The sequence below is a fragment of the Asterias amurensis genome, chromosome 5, assembly GCF_032118995.1.
Source record: "Asterias amurensis chromosome 5, ASM3211899v1".
NCBI classification, from domain to species: Eukaryota; Metazoa; Echinodermata; class Asteroidea; order Forcipulatida; family Asteriidae; genus Asterias; species Asterias amurensis.
In genome coordinates, this window is record NC_092652.1 from 19,838,427 (window position 1) to 19,864,251 (window position 25,825).

General features: G+C 38.0%; 2 protein-coding genes across 2 annotated transcripts; both read left to right on the forward strand.

The window, feature by feature from the left end:
• The first annotated feature begins 365 nt into the window (after positions 1-365).
• LOC139937225 (ER membrane protein complex subunit 6-like) lies at positions 366-7,312 on the forward strand. Its single transcript, XM_071932310.1, has 6 exons — positions 366-437; positions 1,662-1,719; positions 2,839-2,941; positions 3,394-3,486; positions 4,404-4,423; positions 5,536-7,312. Exons 1-6 carry the CDS (start codon positions 371-373, stop codon positions 5,564-5,566), a joined length of 372 nt encoding a protein of 123 aa, XP_071788411.1. The 5' UTR covers positions 366-370; the 3' UTR covers positions 5,567-7,312.
• Positions 7,313-7,828: 516 nt separating this feature from the next.
• LOC139936895 (transmembrane protein 161B-like) lies at positions 7,829-23,808 on the forward strand. The gene is made up of 11 exons (XM_071931705.1): positions 7,829-7,951; positions 8,723-8,808; positions 9,900-10,000; positions 10,506-10,595; positions 11,059-11,322; positions 11,700-11,851; positions 12,195-12,399; positions 12,911-13,021; positions 14,153-14,327; positions 14,691-14,787; positions 16,909-23,808. The coding sequence occupies exons 2-11, from the start codon at positions 8,806-8,808 to the stop codon at positions 17,169-17,171; spliced, it is 1,461 nt and encodes a 486-aa protein (XP_071787806.1). The 5' UTR covers positions 7,829-7,951; positions 8,723-8,805; the 3' UTR covers positions 17,172-23,808.
• The last annotated feature ends 2,017 nt before the right edge of the window (positions 23,809-25,825 follow it).

A 25,825-nucleotide genomic window follows, 5' to 3' on the forward strand; every position in this document is an offset into this window, starting at 1 on the left:
ACGACACATCCCCGATCTTGCTGTTGATTGATTAAAGATTTATTTTCAGAGCCAAAGTGGCGGCAGGTCTTTTAACTTTGGGATGTTATTTTATTGTAACCAATAGTCAATAAGTAATATTTAAAACAAACTGTCGCGCTGCTGGTACCGATTTTGGATTTTGTATTTCAGGATTTTGTATTTCTTTTTTTTTTTAAGCCATAATTTTTCCTAATGCATGTTACCATGGAGGAAGAACCTCCATGATGTCACCGACCATGATCTCCAGCAGTATAATGGCAACCTCGCTAATGAATGGAGATCAATGTCACCGACCGACACAGAGTTTGAGTAGGGCGCCCTCTGTTGACTTTAATGAACTCAAATCAAGATGGCGACCACCGTGAGACAGCGAAGTCTGCACAGTAACGTGAGATCAGATTTGCAAGTTCCGAGTGGTAAGTATTTACAAGAAGAGTGAACCCGGCCATTGCCTGGAATCCCGGGTCAATAATGTACATTTTACTGTTTAATGTATTGGGTTTTATGGTTAAAATGTGTCTCTTACACTACAGTCTACACTAATCCTAGCCTACTAGCCCCATAAATCGGTCCAATCCACTCCGTATCCTTGGCCCCAGCACCACTGATAATGTGATATCAAAACCTTTCGGAAAACCATCTACAACGTTCTGCATTATGAAACTTACCGATCTAATACTTCAGAAGTTGCAGATAGAGATAGCACTATACTTGGAATCGTTCACATAGGTATCACAGATTTTGAGTAAAAATCAAGTAAATTTTGCGTGTGAATTTTCTCAACTAGCGCTCTTTTACCGCTCAAAATTCATTTGGTTTTTACTCAAACTCATTGATACCTTTTTGAACAATTCCAAGTGTAGTGCTATCTGCAACTTCTGAAGCATTAGATCGGTAAGTTTCACGATGCAGAACGTTGCAGATGGTTTTTCAAGGAAGCGAAAGGTTTTGATATCAGTGGTGCTGGGGCCAAGGATACGGAGTGGATTGGACCAATTTATGGGGCTACACTAATCCATGTCTTTACGAACGAGAAGATCAAGGATTCAAGGACAAGATGAGTACATAAGATTCAGAACAGGACAGAGTACTCAGTTCAGTAGATAGATGGTAGAATCTCGATATCGGGCTCATCAGTCCCATCACCCGCACACAGCACAGTGACTCAGTCAGTGCTACTGCATATCACAACACACAACAAAACTCAGTCCACTCATCATCATGGCTTCATGCTCATGCCAGCACAGCAGTGCCAGTGAACATGCCAGCACAGCAGTGAACAAGTGGTGGCCCGACTGGAACAGAAATATATCCAGTCAAATTCATAAAAAGCCTTTAATTTGTCCAGGCTTGAAGAAAAACAAATTGCCTCCATTGCCCCTAATTGTAATAGCTTTGATGGGCTTGTGGTGCCCCTTGGCAAAAAGAAATTTACATTTTCCTCAAAGAACTGCTTTTCAAGTTAAAACTTGACTTTTCTAAGTAGAAAATGCATTACCCTTTCAAAACCGAAGCATCAGGTCTGATCGTCTCAGTTGTCTGTGACAGTTGTTTGACGTTGAGCCACGGCCTGTATTATAATTCGTGATCCCTGTTTTTGGCTTTTAACAACACATTAATTTTGATTCGTTTTTTTGCAGAACCTGTGGTTTACAATGAACTGGCAATTCGTTCTAACATGTCCATATTGTCCTACTGGTAAGTTCCAATCAATTTTGTTTTATAATAATAATATTAAAACAATTTTGGGAAACAGAACACTTTACATTATTGTTTGTTAAACAAAAAATTGATTTTAATTTTGTAATAGGGAAAACATACACACAAGTAAGTTTTGTACTATGTTTTTTTTCTTCTTGTTTTGAAATTTTATTTTTTACAGAAAGGTACATAAGACTTGGTATCAGCAAACATCACCATTTAGAGAACTAGGTTTCTGGTCACTACAATAATAATAATAATAATAATAATAATAACAACAACAACAACAACAACAACAACAACAACAACAACAACAACGACTACGACAGCGACAGCGGCAGCGGCAGCGGCAGCGGCAGCGGCAGCGGCAGTGGCAGTGGCAGTTATTATTAGTAATGCTGCTGCTGCTGCTGTCGCTGCTGCTGCTGCTGCTGCTGCTGCTGCTGCTGTCGCTGCTGCTGTCGCTGCTGCTGCTGCTGCTGCTGCTGCTGCTGCTGCTGTCGCTGCTGCTGCTGCTGCTACTGCTGCCGCTGCCGCTGCTGCTGCTGCTGCTGCTGCTGCCGCTGCTGCTGCTGCCGCTGCCGCTGCCGCTGCCGCCGCCGCCGCCGCCGTCGCCGCCGTTGTAGTAGTAGTAGTAGTAGTAGTAGTAGTAGTAGTAGTAGTAGTAGTAGTAGTAGTAATAGTAGTAGTAATAGTAATAGTAATAATAGTAATAATACTAATACTACTAATACTACTAATACTACTAATACTAATACTAATACTAATACTAATACTAATACTAATACTAATACTAATACTAATACTAATACTAATACTACTACTTGTAATGCGCACATATCCACCCTGCTGGGTGTTCAAGGCGCAGTTAAACCAAAATAAACAAAAGCAAAACAAAGAAAAACATACACAACAAAATTGTCCTTGAAAACCTGTGATATAAGATAGGTTTTGAGAAGAGATTTGAATTTTGTGGCACAAAGATTAGATCTAAGATTAAGTGGTAGAGAGTTCCAGATGCGTGGCACAGTTGAAGAAAAAGACCTAGTTTTACCAATTTTTTGTAAAAGTAGGAGGACAAAAATAACAATGAAATGTTGAACTATTCATTTTCAGTCGTACATTTGTGTCCGCTCTATCCGGATCCTCAGCAGGAATTCTTGGACTCACAGGATTGGAAGGTTTTTTCTTCTATTTCATCGTTTCATTCGCATTTTCAGTAAGTATTATTTTGATCTTCCTGTCACATGTTCAATCGATGAATCAAATTTACTGACAATGGCTACAAAATTTCAGGCCTGATTCACTTAACGGAGGCAATCACCTCTTGCCCCTGGTCATTGCCTTTGTCTCCCCTGAAATGTGTACAAGACATGCATCACATTTATATTACTTTAAATAATTACATGTATCCAAGAATTCAGCCAAGATTTGGTAAAAGGGTTTCCAAAATACTAGGAATTTAAAAACTGGGTGTCCAAATTGTTTCATTACCATTACAGTGAATTTATGTGTACATGACAGATAAAACAGGGTGTCAAAATAGTAAAAGACACACAAGCACCCCTCTGGTTAAAACTATGTATGTAGCAGGGAACCTGTCCAAACCTATCAACACAACAGGCTTGGTTTTATATTACTATCTTGATGGTTTTCTTTCTTTCGTGACAGGCGATGCTCTTCATAAAAGCCGGCAGGAATTGGCAAGAATTCTTCCGATTTAGACAGCCACTCATAACCAGTGGACTTCTAGGCGGACTCTTTGTATCCTTTTTGATCACTCCTTCTGGGGCAGGGTTTAAGCCAGAAGGCCTGTATTCTTCATTTTTGAAAGGGCAAGGACATCAACGCATTAATAAAGGGTACCTATGAGGAAAGTGTAAATTTGTACACTGGAACATTTCAAAGGCACCAAGGCAATGACCAGGGGGCATTGAGGCAATTGCCTTAAATGCCTTGGTGAAGTATCAGGCCTGAGCCATGATTTTGTAGAAGGGTGTCCAAACTTGCAGGAAATTGAAATCCTGGGTGACTTAATTGTTCAGTTACAATACATTTAGGTGTAAATAAATGACAAAACAAATAAGGTGCCCACAAGTTTAAAACAGGGTGTCAAAAAGACACCCAGACGCCGCTCTGACTAACACTATGCTTCTGGGCCACTCCTTTGGTTTGGCTGCAAGGAGCACCAAACTGCTTCACCTAATTACAGTGAACACATTTCATTGTTTAGCATTGCAAAGTTTTAATTCTCCTTCAGAATATCTTTTTCTAAACTGTACTGTTTCAAAAATATCTATATAATGATTACAACCCTCAAGTCTTATAACAGATGTATTATGATACGGGCCCAATTCTTTATTAGAGCTGCTTCAGCACAGAAAGTAGCTAAGCACAGCAATATTATGCTTACCAGAGTACCGGTAAGGTTATCAGCCAAAATACCTTGTCACATGTGCAATCTCTGACTGGTCTCCTGCTCATGCTTGCTTAGCAGGAATTGTTTAGACATTATTCTCTGCTTAAGCAACTCAATGAAATTGGGCCAAAAACTTGTGTTACCTCAACTTCACAGCTACAAAGGGCACTATTTGGCTTTTGTAGTAACTTTTTATGCAATATTTTCTTCATACTTATGAAAGAATTACACAATTTGTTTCCTTGACTCATCTTTATTTCAGACATATGTTCTATTCTGGACGTATCCTTTTTATCAGTGATTTGAGGTGGTGGTTTGAGGGGTGTGTGTGAACTTGTAGTGACAATCAATACTTAAAACAAAAGGGGACAATAAAACAATGGGGTCTATAGCCCTTTTCACACGGCCAAAATGTAGCCAGGGCCATGACTGATTTTGTGGGCTTTCACACTGCAAAGTTAAAAAACTAACACTCCTTGTGGGACATGAGAGTGATATGACGAATTGGTAATCCTGATCACCTAATAGTTGGACAAGGTAGCACCCACAATATCATACGCTGTATGGGCATATTCACCCAGGACGTCGTTCAATAAACAAGGGTTCCTTTCACACGATGATGTAGCCCACGTCCTTGGTCAAAACTTCCGCTAGTGTAAGATTTTGTTGTAGGTCCAGACCTCCGACAAAATGTAGCAATCTTGTGACAAGATTTGACAAGGGACCCTGGACACTCCAAAAGCACAAGGTGCATTTTGTAAAATCTTACAACCATGCTACAATTTAGCAAGGGACCCTTGCCAAATTGCTCTCATGTGAAAGGGGCTCAAGTTTGTCAGGATGTTGGGTTGAACAAAAGAGGGTCCACAATTGGAGAACAATACACTTCTGTTTGTGTGTTTAAAAATTTGGCACCTTGTGGAGACTGACGGGAAAAGAGGAAAACGAAAGGACTCCATAGGGGAATTCTAAAGACGGAACTTTGTGTACAAAGTCTATGGGAGGTTCTTGACTATAGGGACAAAGGAAAGAACAATAGATGTCTCCAAAGTGATGTAAAAAATAGAATGTGTGTAGACGTTTAAAGTTTTAGGGGGTTGGTTTTGATCTGGGATACTCTACTCTCATACCTGTTCATGCAAAAACGTGGGCCTTGGACCTGGGATCAATTTCATAAAACCTGTAAACACAAAAATTGCTGAAAAGGCAGAAACAGGCTACCAGCCTACAATATAGTGTTACACTGCAGCGACTGGTGCCCCACTAATTTCTTGCCTAGCAAAAAATAAGTTTGGAAAACAGAATTTCCTTCTCAACAGCTTCATGAAATTGTGCCAAGGTTGTTATGTACCCTCTTTTAAGCAAAGGAAGTTTCCTTAACGTTTTACCCACAGGTTTCTTTACGGGATGGTTCATGTATACTGATGAATGATGGCAGATAATATTTTACCAAGGGGTGTTGTTGTTGTTGCGGACAGACAATGAATATACAAGAAGGTTTCTTCAAAAATGTTTTCTTGAAGTACAAAGTGACCAAGAACTGAGGACAATATGAAGAGCAATTGTGCACTGATCTCCAGTGAAGTCACACTACCTTTTATAAAAGGCTCCTGATGATTTGGCACAATAATTGGAATGAATTCTACACGTTATAAGAGGCATAGGATTGTTACTTGGATTGGTCTACAATTATAGGGTCCATTCCCTTAGCTATTTCCAGTGGCATTATTAGAATCATGTTAATGTAACATTTGAAATCTAAAATTTTGAGATTGAAAATTACCAGAATTGAATGTTACTTAATAAAGCTTTGTATGAAAATTTCACTGGTTTTAATACTATTTTCCATTTACACACAAACATTGTTTTTGTTTTTACACTAATGTCTTATAAAAACAGTAAATGGCATAGCAAGGGCGCTGAAAATTGACCTGATTAAGAGAATGCAAACAGAAACTTAAGTTTAAATTGGCCAGAAGTGCCCCGTAGAAAAATTGGTGCACCTCTTCCCACCCCCCCTTAAAATGTTACCCCAGGTGCTGGCTATGTGAGCACCTGTGAACACTGAGATGATAGTTTTTATGTTTCCTAAGTTTAACTGGGATGAGAAATCTCAGACTTTTTCTCAGCTCTTTAAGCTACTTCACTAGCGCTGGGGATACTGTTCCCAGAAGCTCCCTGAAGCCTATAACCAACTTCAGGGGTTATCAAACGGCGGACATGCCATCATTTTATTTCGAAGTACCCCAAAGAACTATATCAAAGTTTCTCAGAGCTGCTTAAAAGCAGAAAGTAATGCTGAAACAATTGTCTGCTAAGCAGAAATGAGCAGGGGCGGATTGCACCAAGCGGTCTTAAACCAGTCTATGTGCTATAGCCGGCTAACTTGAGACGCGCTTAGACGGTCTTTAATTATAGACCGATTGCAATAGCGCGGTCTATAATTATAGCCAGTCTTAAATCTTAAGCCTGCTCTGAGCTGGCTATAATCGGTCTTTGTTTTGGTTTTTAAAGATGGCGCTGCATCTGTTAGTTGTAGATGATTTGGATGATACAAAGAGCTCTAGGATGAGATTGTATTTTAGAAATAGATTACACCCATGGGAGGCATTATGATGATGATCAAGGTGATTGTATCGTAAATGTATGTTCCCAAAAGTAAAAATGATACAACTCACAGATTTGATATCCGATGATTTAAACTAAAGCAATAAGAACAATGCCGTACCGCCAGTGCCTGCAGAGTGCTAAGTATTATGGGACATTTGTTCGTATTGCATTACTTTTCACCGACTTATCTAAGACCGGCTTATTGCAACAGGCTTAATGACTGTCTTAGCTAAGACCTTCTAAGGCAGATAGCCTGCTTTAACTGACTGGTCTTAGACTGCTGATTAAGACCGTTTTATTGCAATCCGCCCCAGGATACCAGTCACAGATTGTGAGTGTGGAATGATTTGGCTGGTAACCTTATTCTGGTAAGCATTATTTTGTTGTGCTCAGACACTTTTTTCTGCTTAAGCAGTTCTTTGAAATCATTCCTGTCCCCATTGTGTCCAACCAATTGGGGACCGTTAAGTGTTTTGTATTTAACTTATTACACTTCTTGTAAATTGTAGGAATTGATATTAATAAAGGTATCAAAATTAGTGCAATTTTGTGAAAGATCAATGAACGTGTCTTGATTTTGCTTTTTCTATTATTGGTAGTTCCTACGACCCAAGTGTTTGTAGCTCACAATTTGCATTGGGCCAGAATTTTTCAAGACCAGACAAATCAAAATGAAAAATAACTTTTTATAATGTGAACTGTTTCCGTTTGAACAATCACTAAGTGAGGAGATTTATCCTATTTATGCTATGGGGGGATGGCTTAAAACAGAATTGGGAAAGATTTTTGTATCTGCCACCAATATTGTTCACTCAATTTTACCAACAAGTACATCTTGGGTAATAACATAATTATTTTACTAGATGCCTATTTGTTTCATAACGAATGAAAAAGTGGTGGATTCGGTCTAAGAATATGTCCACAGAGTTGAAAGATTTTGCCAGAATCTCGCTCAAAGTCAACATTTGAACAACATTTATCAACCTAGTTTCACAGTTTTGCCACTTATTATCATAGAAAATCGGCCTGCAGAGAGGCTGGGGGATTGCGCTGGATTGATCTTGCCAAGTGAGGGCGCTTGTAGAGAAAATGGCTACCTCCGGTGTCGACGGATAACGCACGCGTGGTTAATGTAAAAATAGCATAAGAAGTGTGTACGGTTTTACCTCCAAAGTTCTACTTCTAGGCAATATCACCCAGGTAAAGACATTGATATACATGAAAGATAACTAATGGTGCTCTTTACGTAGGGTTGATAAACCAACATTATCATCACTTTTGAATGCAAAATTCACACCCCCCGCTGCTCGATTTTAGTTTTATTGTATTGTATGCATGCAAAACTGCTTCCTTATCACTAGTGACTATGCTATCAGCTCCTTCACGACACTGGATTCGAACCTTGGGTCCGCTGATATTTTTGCAATATAAATAAAAGGCAGGGTAGGACAATTGTCATATTATGAGGACGTTAATATTTAAACAATAAATTTGAATCAAAGACCATGATTGAAGACCAAAGCACTGTTTCAAAAAAGAAACGAAATCGATTTCGAACTAAAAAACAATTGCTTTCAAATAATAAAAGGCATAAAAAAACAACAAGACTTTATAATTATCTACTTCAACCGTACTTTATTAAAGTAAACTAGAGGTTGACCAGTTGGTCTAGTTACATTGTATGTATTGTAAAGAAGTGGACAGGGTCATACTCATGGTCACGGTGGAAGGATGAGGCCAGTGGGGGAGGGGGGGGGGGGGTATATTTTTTAATAATTCAGATGGGATATGAAACAGACGGTGTCTTTCACCATGGAGGTAGAACCTACCTCCATGGTCTCACAAAGAAAAATCAGTGGACAGCAAGCGGGCCATGCAGACATTCAATCTATGACTATGCAGGCTTTTGAGTTTGATTAAATCAGGTCTGTTTTATTTTATTTTAAAACCCCAATATTGTTCTTAAAATAGCACTTGCAGACGATATAAACCAATTTATTGCTGACGTTACGATGCAACATTGACTGCAGGAGCCCTACAAGAAGATCAACAAAATGGTAAGTTGAGCATATAAAAAAACAACTGGATTGTGAGAAAGTCTGTACCTCTTCTGAATGGGTGGTGGTTAAAGCCCGGTTCATACTTCCTGCAAGTGCGAATACGAAGCGAATGTTGACGTCACAAATTCGCAACGAACAATTCGCAGCAGTTGAACTCTGCTCTACTTCCTTGCGAATATCGCTGCGAAAGGAGGGTTGTGACGTCAAATTTGCTACGCATTCACTTTCGCATGAAGTATGAACCGGGCTTAACTCAATCTAAAAAGAGGTAATGATGCTTTCACCTGAAAAAAAAAGAAAACTGTACTACACAACAGTGGGAAACTTGAGTTGTTTAAAGCCATTGGACACTTTCGGTAAACAGTATTGTCCAAAGGCCCACACTTCGTGTATCACAACTTCTATATAAAATAACCAACCTGTGAAAATTTAGGCTCAATCGGTCATCGGAGTCGGGAGAAAATAACGTGAAAACCCACCCTTGTTTCCGCACGTTTCGCCGTGTCATGACATGTGTTTAAAATAATCCGTAATTCTCGATATCGAGAATTGATATTGTTTTAATGTTTTCTTTAAAAATATTTAAATAATCCGTAATTCTCGATATCGAGAATTGATATTGTTTTAATGTTTTCTCAAAAAGTAAAGCAGTTCATGGAATAATATTTCAAGAGAAGTCTTTCACCATTACCTTCTGTAAACCCTGTAAGTTATTTGTAAATCTGTGAACTTTTAATTTTTACTCTGTACACGAAAGTGTCCAATGGCTTGAAGACTCCCAAAATTATGATTGCAATTAGTTGTGATTAATTGCAATAATCGTAAGTTACATTTCCCATCGAGGAGTCGATGATTGAGTGAACTAAATCGATTATCTGTAGAGAAATCCCCACCCACCAGAGTGCCAAAGTTTATTTCTTTCTTGAGAAAAGATTTGTGTGTTTACTTTTTGTGTAAATTTAAACAAAAACAAAAATTAATAATTACTGACTTGTTTTGCAATTCTTTTAATGGGTTAGAACTCATTTACAAGTTCCGCTCGATTTTGCTAGACTCTAAAATTGAATTTGGCTGACTTAATTCAACAGGCGTTGTTTGGTGCCCAGTTAATCCTGACCATCATTGCAGCCAGCATCCTGCAGAAATTCACCCCCTATCACTCACTGGCAGAATGGCTCCTTGCAAGAGGGTAAGTATGCTGCAGATTTTTAATTTGCATCAGGGATAAAGAACATTCATTTTGTTTTTTCCCCAAAATACCCTGATGTGTGTTAGCAGTTTGTACTCAGTACTTTCCCTGAGTTCTGTGAAAAAAATCACAGGCATCATATTACTCGGGTGAGATTTGAACCCACAACCTTTGCAATTCTAGAGCAGTGTCTTACCATTGAGGTCTACCTCCATGGTCTTACCAACTAGACTACCGAGGTTGCCTGGTAGCTAGAGGCAGTTCTGTGTTTTAGCAGCGGATACTGCAATGATTTCATAGATGTTAAATTTGCATCAGGGTAAGAACGCTGGAGTTTTATGAGCAAAATGTTTCAAGAAGAAGTAAAACTCGACTCCAGGAAATGCTCCAAGTGCACTTGATCTGCTCTGTGAGGCAATTTGTGTGCTCTGCCATTTTAGCCTTTTGCCAAATTTCAGCTTTCCTGTTTACTTCAAATTACACAAATGTTATTGATTGTAAACAGGAACCTTGTACGCTACATGTACCCCAAAGACGAAGAGTTGCGTAAACTTGCTGGAATAACCGTCAGTAAAGCACGACATCGGAAAAACAGGTAAATAGGATGATTATTTGAATTTGAATAGAATGTGATGTTTGGCTGGTAACCATATTTTATAACAACAGACAGGGCCGACAGCTTTTCATACGAAGTAATGTTTAAGCAGGGCTGTATGCTTCGTTTTTGAAAGGGCAAGGGCACCAAGGCATTTTCTTCTTGGTTAAGGGCACCCTATGATGAAATGGCAAATTTGTACTGGAGCATTTTAAGGGCACCAAGGCAATGACCAGGGGACACGGAGGCAATCGCCTTCGTTGCCTCCGTGAAGTATCTGGCCTGTTTAAGTGTCTTGCTCAAGGACACAAGTGTCACAACCAGGACTCGAACCCACACTCAGCTGATCAGATACACCAGAGCTTGAGTTCACTGCTCTTAACCGCTCGACCACAACACGCCAATGCAGCCTTTACAGTCATACCATGGAACACTCAATACATTCCTTTTCTGGTACAAACAGATCCGACCATCGACGACCCAACTTGCTAGAGAATACTGAGGACAAGTCCTTCACCGTACCGAAGAGCATTGAATTAGAGCTACGTACCCGCATCATCGAGCCATTCCATGTTGTCGTGCTGCGATTCTACGATGAGTATAGATGGCTCGTAGATTTCTCCGTTATGGCCATGATCGTTTATTGTATCACAGAAGCAGGGCTTCACACAGTAGGAGAGCTAAACCTGAGTCTGATTTGGCTGTTGATGGTGACGGGCTTCGCACTGTATCCTTGAGATTTCTTGTTGTTGCTGTCTTTAGAAGCTCAGTGAACTGCCCGCTATAAACAATAATGATAGTGGCTTCTTACAAATCCATCACTAAGTGATGCTCATTGCGCTCTAACATTTTAACCACTGGTCACTGCACCATTTATTTATTTCCTTTAAACCATCTCAGCTCCCTTGAGTAGTAGCTATCAATAGTTGACTTCGACCCAGTCGCCCAGGCATGTGTCCCTAAGGGTGCCCTCATTTAAGGCAGTCATTTGTATGAAGTAGTCAATAGTCGTGACTTTGAAAATAGTCGCCCAGGCCTAGTCCCTATAAGGGTGCCCCCATTTTTAGGCAGCCGTTGGAATGAATAATCCTTAAACCTTATTAGTCACGTTCTCATCTCGCTGACAGCGTTGTACTTCTCTAGCGAGGAGGACGGGGAGAGGTCACTCTGCATAACGTTTGGATTCTTCTTTGTTCTCGTTGCAATGGGAGTCCTCATCGTCCCTGAAGAGATTCTAGACTTTGGACTGGATGAAGGTGAGTTGGACCCGTTGTGTAGGGCGCCATCACCGAGATAAAACAGAAGAAATGTACTTAAAACAGTTTTGTTTATGCATGTTTGCCACAAATGAGGCTAAAAGCCACTCTTGGTATGGGGATACTAGAAAAACAATTGTACGCTTCTGTAGAAGCTCCAGGCCAAATGTGATAACAGTACTCCATTAGGGGACGTACGCAGTTGTCTTATACAGGTAGAGAGTAGCCTCAGGAGGAAAGAACTTCCGAGCTCGATATAGACTCATAGAAACTTTTGGGGAATACATTCTTTCAAAAGAGTGTTTTTCATTAACACAACAATCTTGTGTCATTTTGTACACAGCTTATACAAACTTCACCTCCGGGGCAATGGAATTCTTGAAACAACAAGATCTTCAATTCAGCGGTCCCATCTCAAAAATTGCCTTCAAGTCTTTACTGGGAATTGTAGCTGCACTTCTTGGTGCCTTACTGGCGTTTCCCGGCCTGCGCATTGCTAAGATGCATGTGGACTCCATCAAGTTTGCTGTTAATCGACCATTTATGCAGTAAGTCTAATCATACAGTGTGTGTCCTTTTGTTTTTACTAAAAATGTTTTAAACAAAATTGGTGAGAAATATTTCATTTTAAGTGATTCCTTAAATCGGTGTCTTATGAAGTATCTGCTAGGTAACAGGACTAACATAAATAACTAGACAGTATGTGTTTGTGTACAAACACAAATCTGTTCCGTATTGTTTTACTTTGGTTAAGTGCTTCAAAAATCATAGTTGGTCTGAATTCAAGCTGGAAGAGTTTTGGTCTTTACTTAAAAAAAAGTTTAAAAAGCGATAGTGAAGTTCTTGAGATACATGTATGGTCCCACTTTGGTTGACCCGGAGGTAGAGGTCAACATGGAGTCACAATTTTTCAAAGTTGATATTAATGCCTAAGGAGTCTATAACTGAAAAAAGTTTCAAAATTGGTTGTATAGTTCCTGAGATATGGTGTATAAAGTATATAAAACTAGATTTTGTTAACCAATCTCTTTTTGTTTGTTTGAACCTGACCTTACACAGGATTTTACTTCACACAAGTTTTCTATTTCCGATGTTCATTTCACTGATGTGGGTACGACCGATCGCAAGAGACTATATATGTAGAGTAGCCCCTGGCAAGACTGAACCCATGTAAGTTAAACCAATTTATTCGTTTGTGTCTCCGAAAGATAATCAGCAAACATCGTACAATGTGGAGTATGAACTGGCTCTTTTGCGAACTACCATTGCTTAAAGACACTGGACACTATTGGTAGTTGTCAAAGATTAGCTTCACAGTTGGTGTATCTCAACATGCATAAAATAACAAACCTTGAGCTCAATTGGTCGTCGAAGTTGCGAGATCATAATGAAAGAAAAAACACCCGTGTCACACGAAGTTGTGTGCTTTCAGATGCTTGATTTCGAGACATCAAATTCTAAATCTGAGGTCTCAAAATCAAACTCGTGGAAAATTATTTCTTTCTCGAAAACTACGTCACTTCAAAGGGAGCTGTTTCTCGCAATGTTTTATATTATATAACACCCAAGCAGATTCTTGCCATTTGATTGCAGAATGTCCGTCACGTGTTAGCAAATAATCTGAGGGAGCCGTTTCTCACAATAATTTATACTACATGTATCAACCTCTGCCCATTTCTTGTTACCAAGAAAGGTTTTATGCTAATAATTATTTTGAGTAATTACCAATAGTGTCCACTGCCTTTCAACGAGACCTTAATGACGACAGTGTGAAACAGCAAGTTTATCTTTTATTACTATCTGTTCACACCATGCATAGTATGAATATCAACCTCTACCCTCGCAGGTACCCATTTACATGTATACTCCTTGGTGAAGCAGGGTAATTATAGTAAAGCATCTTGCTCAAGTACACGAGTGTCATGACCAGGACTCGAACCCACAACCTGATGACTTAACCACAAGGGCCAATTTCATAGAGCTGCTTATCGGCTGATTGTTTGCTTACTGTACAATTTCCATTTCATAGCGCTGCTAATCCTAAGCACATGCCTACTGCATGGGAATGAATGACATCACAATGCGAATCCATGGTGGGCACGCACGATGGCCGCCTAATTTTCTTACTCTTCTGCGAAATATGTTTACAACTTAGCAAATTTTTCTGCTATAGTAAGCATGGAGATTCGCTTACTAATATTAAGCACTTTGAACTTGGGCCCAGAACTTGAGTTTGATGCTCTAAACCACTTTGAAATGACACCCTGAAATAAATTTGTGATTTTTTTCGTCCCCTACCAGTATGAGTGATACGACCTTTGACCTAGTGCGAATGTCACTGGTGCCCATGCTGTGTATACTACGCGTGCTGTTAATGACACACTACCTGCAGTCCTACCTGAACATTGCAAAAGAGAAAGTGGAGAAATTAAAGATGGAGGCGGGAAGGATCAACAGTTTAGAACTCCAAAAAAGTGTGAGTTAAAAAAGTGTGAAAGAAATTGATTTTTACTTTGCGTCCCACCATTTTGAGCAAGGAGATTACATTTTATATGAGGAAGGATCTGAATGAACAAAGGTAGGTCTCCCTATGTACAATCTAGCGTATTGAGCCGATAGGTGAATTGCGTGCTGATACATGTCAATTTAGGCCGATAGGCAAACAATTTCCCCCATACTCGAACATTTCCCAATGGAAGTGCCCTTTGCTAAACGGAAATGGCCTTGCCCTCTCAAAGATGAAATTTCAGTCTTGCATTTCAACCATTTTTGTTTGTTTTTTGTTCTCAAATTGAAGGTCGTTTGTAACCAAATTGAACCTATTTTTTGTTGTCAACAGGTTGTACGAGTCTTCTATTACTTATGTGTGGTGACTTTGCAATACATCGCACCCATGCTTATTCTTCTTAGTTTTACCTGTCTACTAAAATCACTCGGTAAGTTTTTGGAAGAGCTGTATTCAAAGACACTGGACACTATTGGTAATTGTCAAAGACCAATCTTTTCACTTGGTGTATCTCAATATATGCATAAAATAACAAACCTGTGAAAATTTGAGCTTGATTGGTCGTCGGAGCTGCGAGATAATATGAAAGAAAAAAACACCCTGTTGTGTGCTTTCAAATGCTTGATTTCTAGACCTCAAATTCTAAACTTGAGGTCTCGAAATCAAATGTGTGGAAAATTACTTCTTTCTCGAAAACTACGTCACTTCAGAGGGAGCGCACAGTGGTTTAAGACCCAGACATCAGGTTCGATTTTTTTTCCTGAGATAACTACATATCTTTGGTGACTTGGACAAGAAGAACTAATTTGTTGATGAATTTTTATTTTTTTGAAATTTATTACCCTGGTTTTTTAAGGAATTGTAGTTTGTATAATGTGACATACATTTATGTTCAGCAAAAATCACAAACCCTTATGTTAAAAAAAATACCTGGGTAGGCATATACAAATTGTTTGAGAAAACAAATATTGTTTTTAAATTACCTGTATAAGTGACCTTTCGCACTGTAGAAAATTAAATATGGACCGAAGTTTTGATGATATGGCAAAAATGCTTTGAAATCTTCGACTAAAATGTCAAAAAATGCTACTTATAAAAAAAAATACCGCCACACATCTTTAAAATAAGCCATTAAGGGCCTGGACGAAATGCTAAAAATATGTAATAGATTAGTAAATTAACCATTCGTTGTGGCTAGAAATTCACGGTAAATTAGCGAAAATTAGTTTTTACTCCTGAAAATGAGAATTTTCAAAAAAGCAATTGTTTACATCGCAAAATTAAGGAAAATAAACAAAAATCAAAACGTTGGATATTTTCCCAATCGGCCACCAAAAGCAAACATATTTTTTGTATTTGTTTCCATAAAATGATAGAGTGACTACTTAGCTTTGAAAATAAAATAGTGCCAAAATCCCGCAAGATCGCCTTCACTCCCCAAAACTAAGTTTTCAGAATGCTGTTTTTAACCAAAAACATCGTGTACATTAACATTACACACAGAAGATATAGCGCCCTCTGTTGACTTCAAAACCACATCATAAAAATTGCCACAATAATTCGTGAATCACGACACGGATCGATAAATTGTGGATTATTTTAATGGACAACCACGTTTTATCTACCTAAAGATGACATTGAGACATGCTTGAGATATTAAAGGTATTTTGACCGATTATAAAGGTATTTTGACCGATTATTGTACATAAACTTGTCGATGTCGGGGTCACATAGGGTTTTAAACCACTGTGGAGCAGTTTCTCAAAATGTTTTGTACCATCAACCTCTCCCCAGTACTTAATACCAAATGAGGTTTTATCCTGATAATTATTTTGAGTAATTACCAATAGTGTCCACTGCCTTTAAGCTGTATTTGTTTCTTTTGCCCTTTTCACACTACTCTGGGTTGCCCTCAGGGAATGACGGCTGACCTTTTCACACTATGACCTCTTTGCCCCTGGTCTGCCTCAGGGAATAGCCACCCATGCTCAGGAGTAGGGGTAAGAGGTAAAACCCTGGGGTGTACTTAAAACGTCCAACGGGAACCCCGTGGAATCGGGACCTAGGCGGGCACAGTGTGAAAGTGCGCCTTGGTAACCTTGGGTTAAAACAAATTTGTGTTTGTATCCCCCTGTGGGAGTTTGCCAAGTTCTCTTGACAGGAAGATCGTCTAAGCAAACAAACAAACAAACATACATTTACAAAAGTCTTAAATACCTTATCCTCAACAGCAATGAGCTTTTTAAATAATTCAACATCTATCAAACCGGTGCAGTAACCGCTGCTAAAAAAAAGGATTTGAACTGCCTCTAGCTACAGGGCAATCTCGGTGGTCTAGTTGGTATGACATGGCTCTTGAATTGCAAACGTCAGGGGTTCGAATCCCATCCTAGTGATATGCCTGTGATTTTTTTACAGAACTCTGGAAAGTACTGAGTATACATTACTAACACACATCACTGATACGGGTATAAGCAAAATGAATACTTTTTTTAATATCTCGTAAGTTAAGTGCAGGTGTAATTTTCAAAACTTTTGCCTCATTTCTCAGGAGGTTACTCCACGGGCCTTTTTGAGGTGTCTTCAGGAAACACCACCACTATCCCCCACAAGCCTTCACCGACCGCCCCATCGAATCAAGCTGTCACCGAGGGTGCAGAACATTTCAAAGTGGCCCTAGAGAGCCTAAGGAATGTCTTTTCTCCCATTTTCTTCCGGGGGATCTTTTCATTTCTGACGTGGTGGACGAGTTCGGCGTGGTTCATCACGAGCCTGTTCGGGATTGCGTATCACATGTACTTCACGGACCCATGACAGACGGTCGACGAGAGAGTGGAAAGTCTGCGACTGGAGGGTAAGTCAGACTTGGAAATTTACCTCCGAAACTTGCGTGTTTCTCGTGTCTTGAGCATTCCTCATAGCTGCAATACCCAAAGTGGTTCTGACTTTGCCATCTGAACCATTTGTGATACGATTGTATCTTGATGACGTCCTTAAAGTGATACAAGGGAAAATGGTGCCAAAGGAGTCAACCAAGGAACAGAGAAGAAAATTAACGTCCCAAGCAAGTAGATCTCATGCTTGATAATTAGCAATAATTTGTATTTTTCCAACACTAATAGAACAAAAATAGATGTAATGCTTCAAAGGGCTTCAGAATGGCCACATTCTGAAATCATGTATAGATTGATGTTATCAGATTGCCAATATTTGTTTTGGATTAATTAGAGTTGCTTTTACAAATTTGTTTTTTTATTGCTTGGTAGTGGCCTGTGAATTTACTACAAACCGGCTATAATTCTAGTGATACACACAGATAATATAAAGTTCCTTGTAAAAGGTTATTCAATTTTGGTAGTCCCTTAAGAGCTGGTAGTGGCATGATACATCAATGGTGCTCGGTTAATTTGTTTCAATCCCCAGTTTTTCATAAACACACCGTCCAAACAACCGTTTTAAAAATTTTCAACAAATTAGGTTTAAAGACACTGGACACCTTTGGTATTTGTCAAAGACCAGTTTTCTCACTTGGTGTATCTCAACATATAATATGCACAAAATAACAAACCTGTGAAAATTTGAACTCAATTGTTTTGGTCGTCGAAGTTGCGAGATAATAATGGAAGAAAAAAAACCTTTGTCACACAAAGTTTTGTGCTTTCAGATGCTTGATTTCGGGACCTCAAAATCTAATTCTGAGGGCTCGAAATCAAATTCGTGGAAAATTACTTCTTTCTCAAAAACTACAATACTTCAGAGGGAGCCGTTTTTCACAATGCTTTATACTATCAACAGCTCTCATTACCAAGTTAGTTGTTATGCTATCCTTACTTTGAGTATTTACCAATAGTGTCCACTGCCTGTAAAGTGTAGTCAATGAAAACAATTTTGTCAGAGATTTTGTGTTTATTATTATTAGAGAGACCATAGCGGTCAGTAGTGGCTTGTGCCAAAATGCCCATCGTGGACACAAAATGGCTGCAAGATTTGACCTATATGTACTTCCATTCACACAAAGAGGTCAGAGAGTGAAAGTCAAGTCCCAAAGAAACATATTCCAATGTTTCCCGTCTTGACATTTACTTTTGTAAAACGAAACAGAATTTCTGGTTCGTATTGGGGTTTTTTCTCTGAAAGAAACTTTTACTAGACAAAGAAAGAAGGTACAAAAATCCACAACAGTAGCCATGTTCGGACATATTGTGATGATTATATACAGAAAAGAATGGTCTTTTATATTCCAATATTTCCCATGATGACATAATGTACTATTTACATTTGTAAAAAAAAAAAAATTAGTTCAGGCATGTATGCTTCGTTTTTAAAGAGCAAGTGCACCAAGACACCCTATGAGGAAACTGTAAGATCTACTGGAGCTTTCAATGGCATCAAGACAAAAACCAGGGGGCATAATAGCCTCTGTGAAGTATCAGACCTGTTGGTTTTTTTTAAAAGAAATTTTTACTAGAAAAAAAAAAAGTACAACAATCAACAACAGAAGCCATGTCTGGACGTATTGTGTTGATAGTACAGAAATGAATGGTCTCTTGGGTTAGCAATATCATTGTATGGGTTCTATAAATAACGTTTTCTTTTCCTAGGCCTGACGGTATTTCATGCAGATTTAATTTCACTGCTGACAAGATTTTTTTTTCCTGGTGGTTTAAATGTCTGGACGTATTGTGTTGATAGTACAGAAATGAATGGTCTCTTGGGTTAGCAATTAGTGATTATCATTGTATGGGTTCTATAAATAACGTTTTCTTTTCCTAGGCCTGACGGTATTTCATGCAGATTTAATTTCACTGCTGACAAGATTTTTTTTTCCTGGTGGTTTAAATTGCTTTAGTGAACGATGGATTGTATTGGTACAATAAGTTTTTGCTTCTAAATGCACTGCTGGATTTTCATCTTTGAAAGGGCATTCTCATTTTGCAAAGGGCACTTGCATTGCAAAATCTTCAAGTCTATGGGAAACTTTTGAAGGGGCACCAAGGCCAAGACCAACGGAGGCCATAGCCACACCGCGGCCTCCATGTAATTCCAAGCCAGTAAATGTAGATCCTTTTAATGTAATGACAATGAACACTTACATTTACAAGAAATGTGATTTTGATAAAAAATAAAATTTGTTTGGATAAATGTTTTATTTTTTAGAGGAAAAGGTTATTATGAAATATAATGTACAAAATGTATATTTAAATTTTTCAAGAATGAAATCAGTCTTTTTTTGAGAAATGAGTAAAAACAAGTCACAAAAATTATTTCAGCATGTAAAACGTATTTTCGTAACATTGTTTTACTCATTTCTCAAAAACTACAACACCTCAGCAACTAATACTTAAAGGTAAGCTTTCTATTAATATCATTATCTTCAAACAGTGTAAGTTTAACGTAAACCTGTGGACATTGTGTTTTGTGTCAGATAAAAAAGTACCTAAATCCTTCAAGGTATTGCACACAAAAAATTCTCCGAATTGTACAGGCCGTTGAATTTTTATCTTAAGAAAGGGGAAAGTTTGTTTTTATCTTACAAAAGGTACTTTTATTGGAAAACTTTATCTATGGGAATCTTTTGTTAGGAGACCAGGGGCTAGTCTTGATGCCAAGACTTTACGCATTCAATCACAATTTGATGTCATCACTCACAAACACAGGTGGTTTTTGTAGTTGACAAAAACTGAATGTCAATATAATATAAAAATACTAGAAAGATTTGATTTATTGTTTTGGTTCAGTTTGCTGAAAAATTATTAGCTTTTTCTTCTCTTTCTTCTCTGTGAAAAAAATGGGTGGTGCAGTATTATTTGGTTTACTATCTGCACGTATTGACCCCTTGCACGCGCGTCACACACGGCGACTGTGCCACGCTCACCATTATGGTGGTCAATAGGTTTATGTGTAAACGACATGACATTGCCAACCAGTATGGCATTGCCCACCAGTATGGCGCATCCAAGATATTCTGATGATGATGTCGGGTGAATTGGGTCAATAGTAGTATACTTAAAAGCATTCTCACTTCATTTGTACTTTCTTTTACAACTGCGAAGACTTCTTGCCTGGAATATACTTTGTTTTCAGGCATGAAATCTTAAAGCTTTAAAAAAAAATTCTCCCAGAGTGACGAGTATTTATCCTGTACATAAATGTTTATTTTTCAGATTGGGGAAAGTAAACAAATTGCAAGGATTGTTGTTTAACAGTAAGAAAAAAAACAAATAAAATATGACTTTAGAATATAGGCCTAATTAAGTTTTCTGTATGTGAAAAAGCGTCTGGTTTTACTTTATATCAAGTTACATCAAAGTGTAACAAACATGTACTACAACTGCAAAAACATGCAGCATATGGGTAACCCCAGCACCATATTCTAATTAATTTACTCAGACACATTTAGTGAATGTATGCAACACATATCGTCATCGATTTCACAAAGGGAAAATTGTGCCAAACAGTCCTATTTGTGGAGAAAACCGTGTTTAAAATTAAACTATTGATTCGGACACAAAATGTTTGTTATTTAAAACTTGACATACTTCAACTGTACAAACATGCAACATATGGGTAACCTCAGCACCATACCCTAAGTAATGTACCCGTACACATTTAGTGAGTGTATGCAACACATATCGTCACCGTTTTCACAAAGGGAAAATTGTGCCCCTGCTGCCGCCAAACAGTCCTATTTGTGGAGAAAACCGTGTTTAAAAATTAAACTATTGATTCGGACACAAAATGTTTGTTATTTAAAACTTGACATTTTACTTACAGGGAAGGTACACGTTTGGTAATTGTCAAAGACCAGTCTTCTCACTTGGTGTATCCCAACATTAAGCAGAAAATAACAAGCCTGTAAAAAATTGAGCTAAATTGGTCATCAAAATTGCGAGAAAATTATGAGAGAAAAAACATCCTTGTTGGACGAATTTGTGCGCTTTCAGACAGGAATAAGAATTCTAGCTAGAAGTATTTTATTATTTTAGTGAGAAATTACCTCTTTCTCAAAATCTATGCTCATTCAGGGGGAGCCGTTTCTCACAATGTTTTATACTATCAACAGCTCTCCAATGCTCGTTACCAAGTCAGTTTTTAAGTAAATATTTATTTGAGTAATTACCAAACATGTACCTTCCCTTTTAAAGCATAAAAGTCAAGACCTTAGATCATGCATTTTAATCATAGCACGTTTAATTAATGAGCAATTAATTGTTAAACATGAGTATCACTTCATGGCAACTGCGCAAACGAGGTCTGTGTGTAGTGCGCCCTGTACATTAAACAAAATTTATTATTCATGAAAAATTTAATGTATCAAGGTCATACAAATTGTCTCTTCCTAAAATGTTTTTGGCACTGTGCCATCGATTTGCACTTCAATGTAAAGAAAAATGAACACAAAACTGGTAAGTTTGTAAAAACACAGATTTTATTTTATATGAAAGTCAACAGACACACAAGGCCTGTAGGCTACTTCAAGGTCTGGGCTACATTTTTGTCAGAGGCCGTTGCCACCTACACCTGGGGCTGATACAGGGTTACCCCCTTTATAGTCCATATGGATGTAGGCTTGGGTATTTGCCAAAATGTATGACTTTTTAAAAGAATTGCCTCTCTGTGAAAATGGTGATATGTAAGCCCAAGTTTATTTCTACATGGGATCAGGAATAATGCTATACTGGACAGGACTTGAAACAAGTCTACATCAATTCTGACACATGTATTTATCAGTATATTTATAGTAATAGAAAGTTGTTTCAAAATATTTTTTACTTTTACTTTTAGTGGTAAACAGCTCCTTGAGTTGATGGATGCACTGGTTCTTGCAGCTTTCAAAGAAGTTTGAGTAGTATTTTTTTGGAAACAGAAAACACATTGCTGCATTACCGATACATTCTACTATTTGAATGGATTGTTTTCTTTTGTTGATTTCCTGTGTGTGGAAAACCATAGAGCAGGGAACAGAACCAGCGAAATATAAAACAATTGTTATGAAAAAATACACTCAACATTTTTGCTGTTTTTTTTCCCAATAAATTTATATAATTATCTTTAAAACAGAAGCAACTTGTCAATGGTGTGGTTTTTAAAATGAGTGGCAGGGGTCTCAGCCTCATTTCCAGGGGTGGTAGAATTCGACGCGCCATTTTCCCCCATAGTAGCGCAGCTGCAGCTATCTAGCCCCTCTTATGCTTTTCAAGGAATGGAACGAAACTAAAGACTCGAAGGAAAAACTTATTTGGGTCCTACATTTGTATTATAGGCCTGAGCTGTCTAGCGTACCAAATTCAAGTTCTAGTGGCTATAAGTCATATGGGTGAAGGTTCGAATCTAGATCATGACAGGCCTGTCCTTGAGCGAAACACTTAAAGGCAGTGAACACTATTGGTAATTACTCAAAATAATTATTAGCGTAAAACCTTTCTTGGTGACGAGTAATGGGGAGAGGTTGATGGTATAAAACATTGTGAGAAACGGCTCCCTCTGAAGTGCCATAGTTTTCGAGAAAGAAGTAATTTTCCAAGAATTTGATTTTGAGACCTCAAGTTTAGAACTTGAGGTCTCGAAATCAACTATCTAAACGCACACAACTTCGTGTGACAAGGGTATTTTTTCTTTCATTATTATCTCGCAAGTTCGATGACCGATTGAGCTCAAATTTTCACAGGTTTGTTATTTTATGCATATGTTGAGATACACCAACAGTGAAGGCTAGTCTTTGACAATTACCAATAGTAAGACCTGCTTGAACGAAAATGTCAAGTCGTGAACTTTGCTGAATTTCACTTCTAATGTTTTCAATGAATTAGGAAATCGAGTCATATGATTATAAATAGATTTCAATTGTGTAAAAAAACATAATTTCGAATGCCCTTATCCAGCACTTTTCTGAGAGATTTGCGAAAAGCCCCGTTACGTAATCACTCTCAAAACGTCATAGTTGGGAGCTCCAATTTGTAAAGCCGCTTTTTTGCAGCGTGGAGGTATAATAAAGCAAACTCCCACAAATGACGTCAGCGGCATTGTCCTTCGACGCGCGCTCTCAACGGCACAAGTGTTTTTAGTTTTTCAAAACTTTTAGGTTGGGGCCTGATTTTTTAATTGATAATACGAAAAATTCAGAAGTGTACACATATCAAAATCACATTAAAATGGTGAACAAGTGCATTATAGCAAGTTACAATACCATTTCCGTTGAAAACATTCCGCCCAGGTAGGTGTTTAAATACAATTAATTATTTCTCTTTCCCTGGAAAATTTAGTTAATTTTGAGGGCAGAGATAATCTTTGATAGACCGTATTGAATGTGATGTCACTATTCAAATACCTGCCCTACAACATGGCGTCCGTGAGCGTGTGCGTACACGCTTGCCATAGAAATAAAACCGGGGCCGCTGCATGCTTCATTGATGTACGGGTTTAGACACATACGGTTTGCCCTACAAGATGGCAACATTCATAGCAACCAAGGTCTATAGATAGAGATACATGTAAATGTCAATTGAGTTTTGAGTACACATGAGAACAAAGACTCTTTGGGAAACACATCATTGGATTGTATAGAATATCTTTATTAGTAATGAATAATATTTATAAAATATACTTTTTGTTTTGCAATGTTTCAAATTCGTCTTGAATTTTGACAAGCAGCCTATTTCAGAAAACTTAACTCAGTTGTGTTGGTTCACTTCAACGTCATATTTCTTTAAATATACAGTTCTGCATTCTGGCACCCAAAGATGTTTGGATTTAAAATTAATAAATAATCCACTCAACAAATTCCATGTAAGATTAGCCTTGTTATAAAATTATGACCACAAGTTTTTGTTAATATTATTTTTAACAAAATATGAATAAGGACAGAGTAAAAAACTGAGGGAACAAGAAAAAGTTTTTCACCCATAGTCATTACATTTTATTTAAAAACCTAGTTTTTAAAAAGGTTATTCCCATACCTGCGTAATTCATTTGTATAATCAATTAATGAGATGTTAAATTATAAATAATATACTAATTTTAGTTTTACCCATATACACTGCGATGTGAGTTAGCAATCAATTGATTCAAATATTTTTGACTGCAAGGGGAAAAAATGCATTTGAAAAAAAAAAAAATCCATGATGGAAATTGGACAGCTGAGAGTGTTTAAAAATAAGATTCCAATGTTCCTTGGCGACGTACGTCTGTGGTCCAACAGTGGAAACCTCCGCCGAGGGAATTGGCAAAGCGCAGTGAGATGGTGATGCATTCGATCCCCAGGCGCTCAAAAAACTTCTGGGTTGAAATCTCATTTTTGTCGACTACGACCCTTTTAGGGTCAAGCATGAGGACATTCATAGACAGCCACTTGGAGGACATCCAGAGGGGATGATCTGAAAAGAAATTAAACATTTAGTATGTACTTCTTGAGATACGGTACTGCTTACGATTGACCCGGGTCAGCGGTAACCTAAGGCTAACAACAATGCTCAAAAGGTTAAACACTGAAAAAAAAAAAATGTTTTGTTAACAACATTTTCAAATTTCTCAACTGAATTTTAAATTTTATTTATATTATTCACAGCATGACCAATCCAGGCTGTTTAAATAAAATAATTTAGATGATACACACTGTTCAGTTAGCAATTTATCACTTAAAGGAAAAAAAAAATGAAAACATAAAAAATCACGTGATGGCATCGTCAAAACGTCATTTCACAATTCACAGGAACTCGCCAGGATCTAACAGCCTCCTAAGTTTCAACATGATTGCATCATTACTTCTGGAGTTATACCAGTTAAAACAGTTCACCTTTAATGCCATGTCACATGCCCCCCGATGACGTCATTGATCCAAAACTGTCCACATTATATGATACCTGCCTGACAATCAACATGTGTGTAAATTTTAAAGCGATTACACAAATTTTCACATCATCAATAAGTCCATTCTGAAGAGTTTTCAACCTGTCGCAAGAGGGCACTGTTTCGTTTTGTGACATCATTGATATTTTTTTTGAACTACCCACCCTTGCCAGACAGTAACATCATAGAAAGCAGCTTCTTAACTTATCCTACTTTTGAATTAGAGGGCACTTCCGGTTTCGACCGAAAGTAGAGGTCATGTGAGGTCACGCACACAAAATAAAATGAAGATCTAATTTATTCCAACCCAATCCCGCAAACAAAAACCTACGATGTATTGTGGCTGATGGGGTATAGATTTTCAATATTTATAACTTAAAACTGAAAGATGCATTAACGTGACAGGTGATACTGATGACGTCATTATGACGTCATTGTTTAAGGGTCATCATAGGACAAATACTTTTCATCACTAAAAGTTGATCAATGCAATTGCTTTTTAAGAACCATGCAAAAAAAACGCTTTCACAGAAAAAAAACGAGGAAAAAAACAAATTGAGCCGTTTTCTGACCAGCGCTACGAAACAGCTATAAAAAATAAAAATATCAAGTGTGTAGTGCTT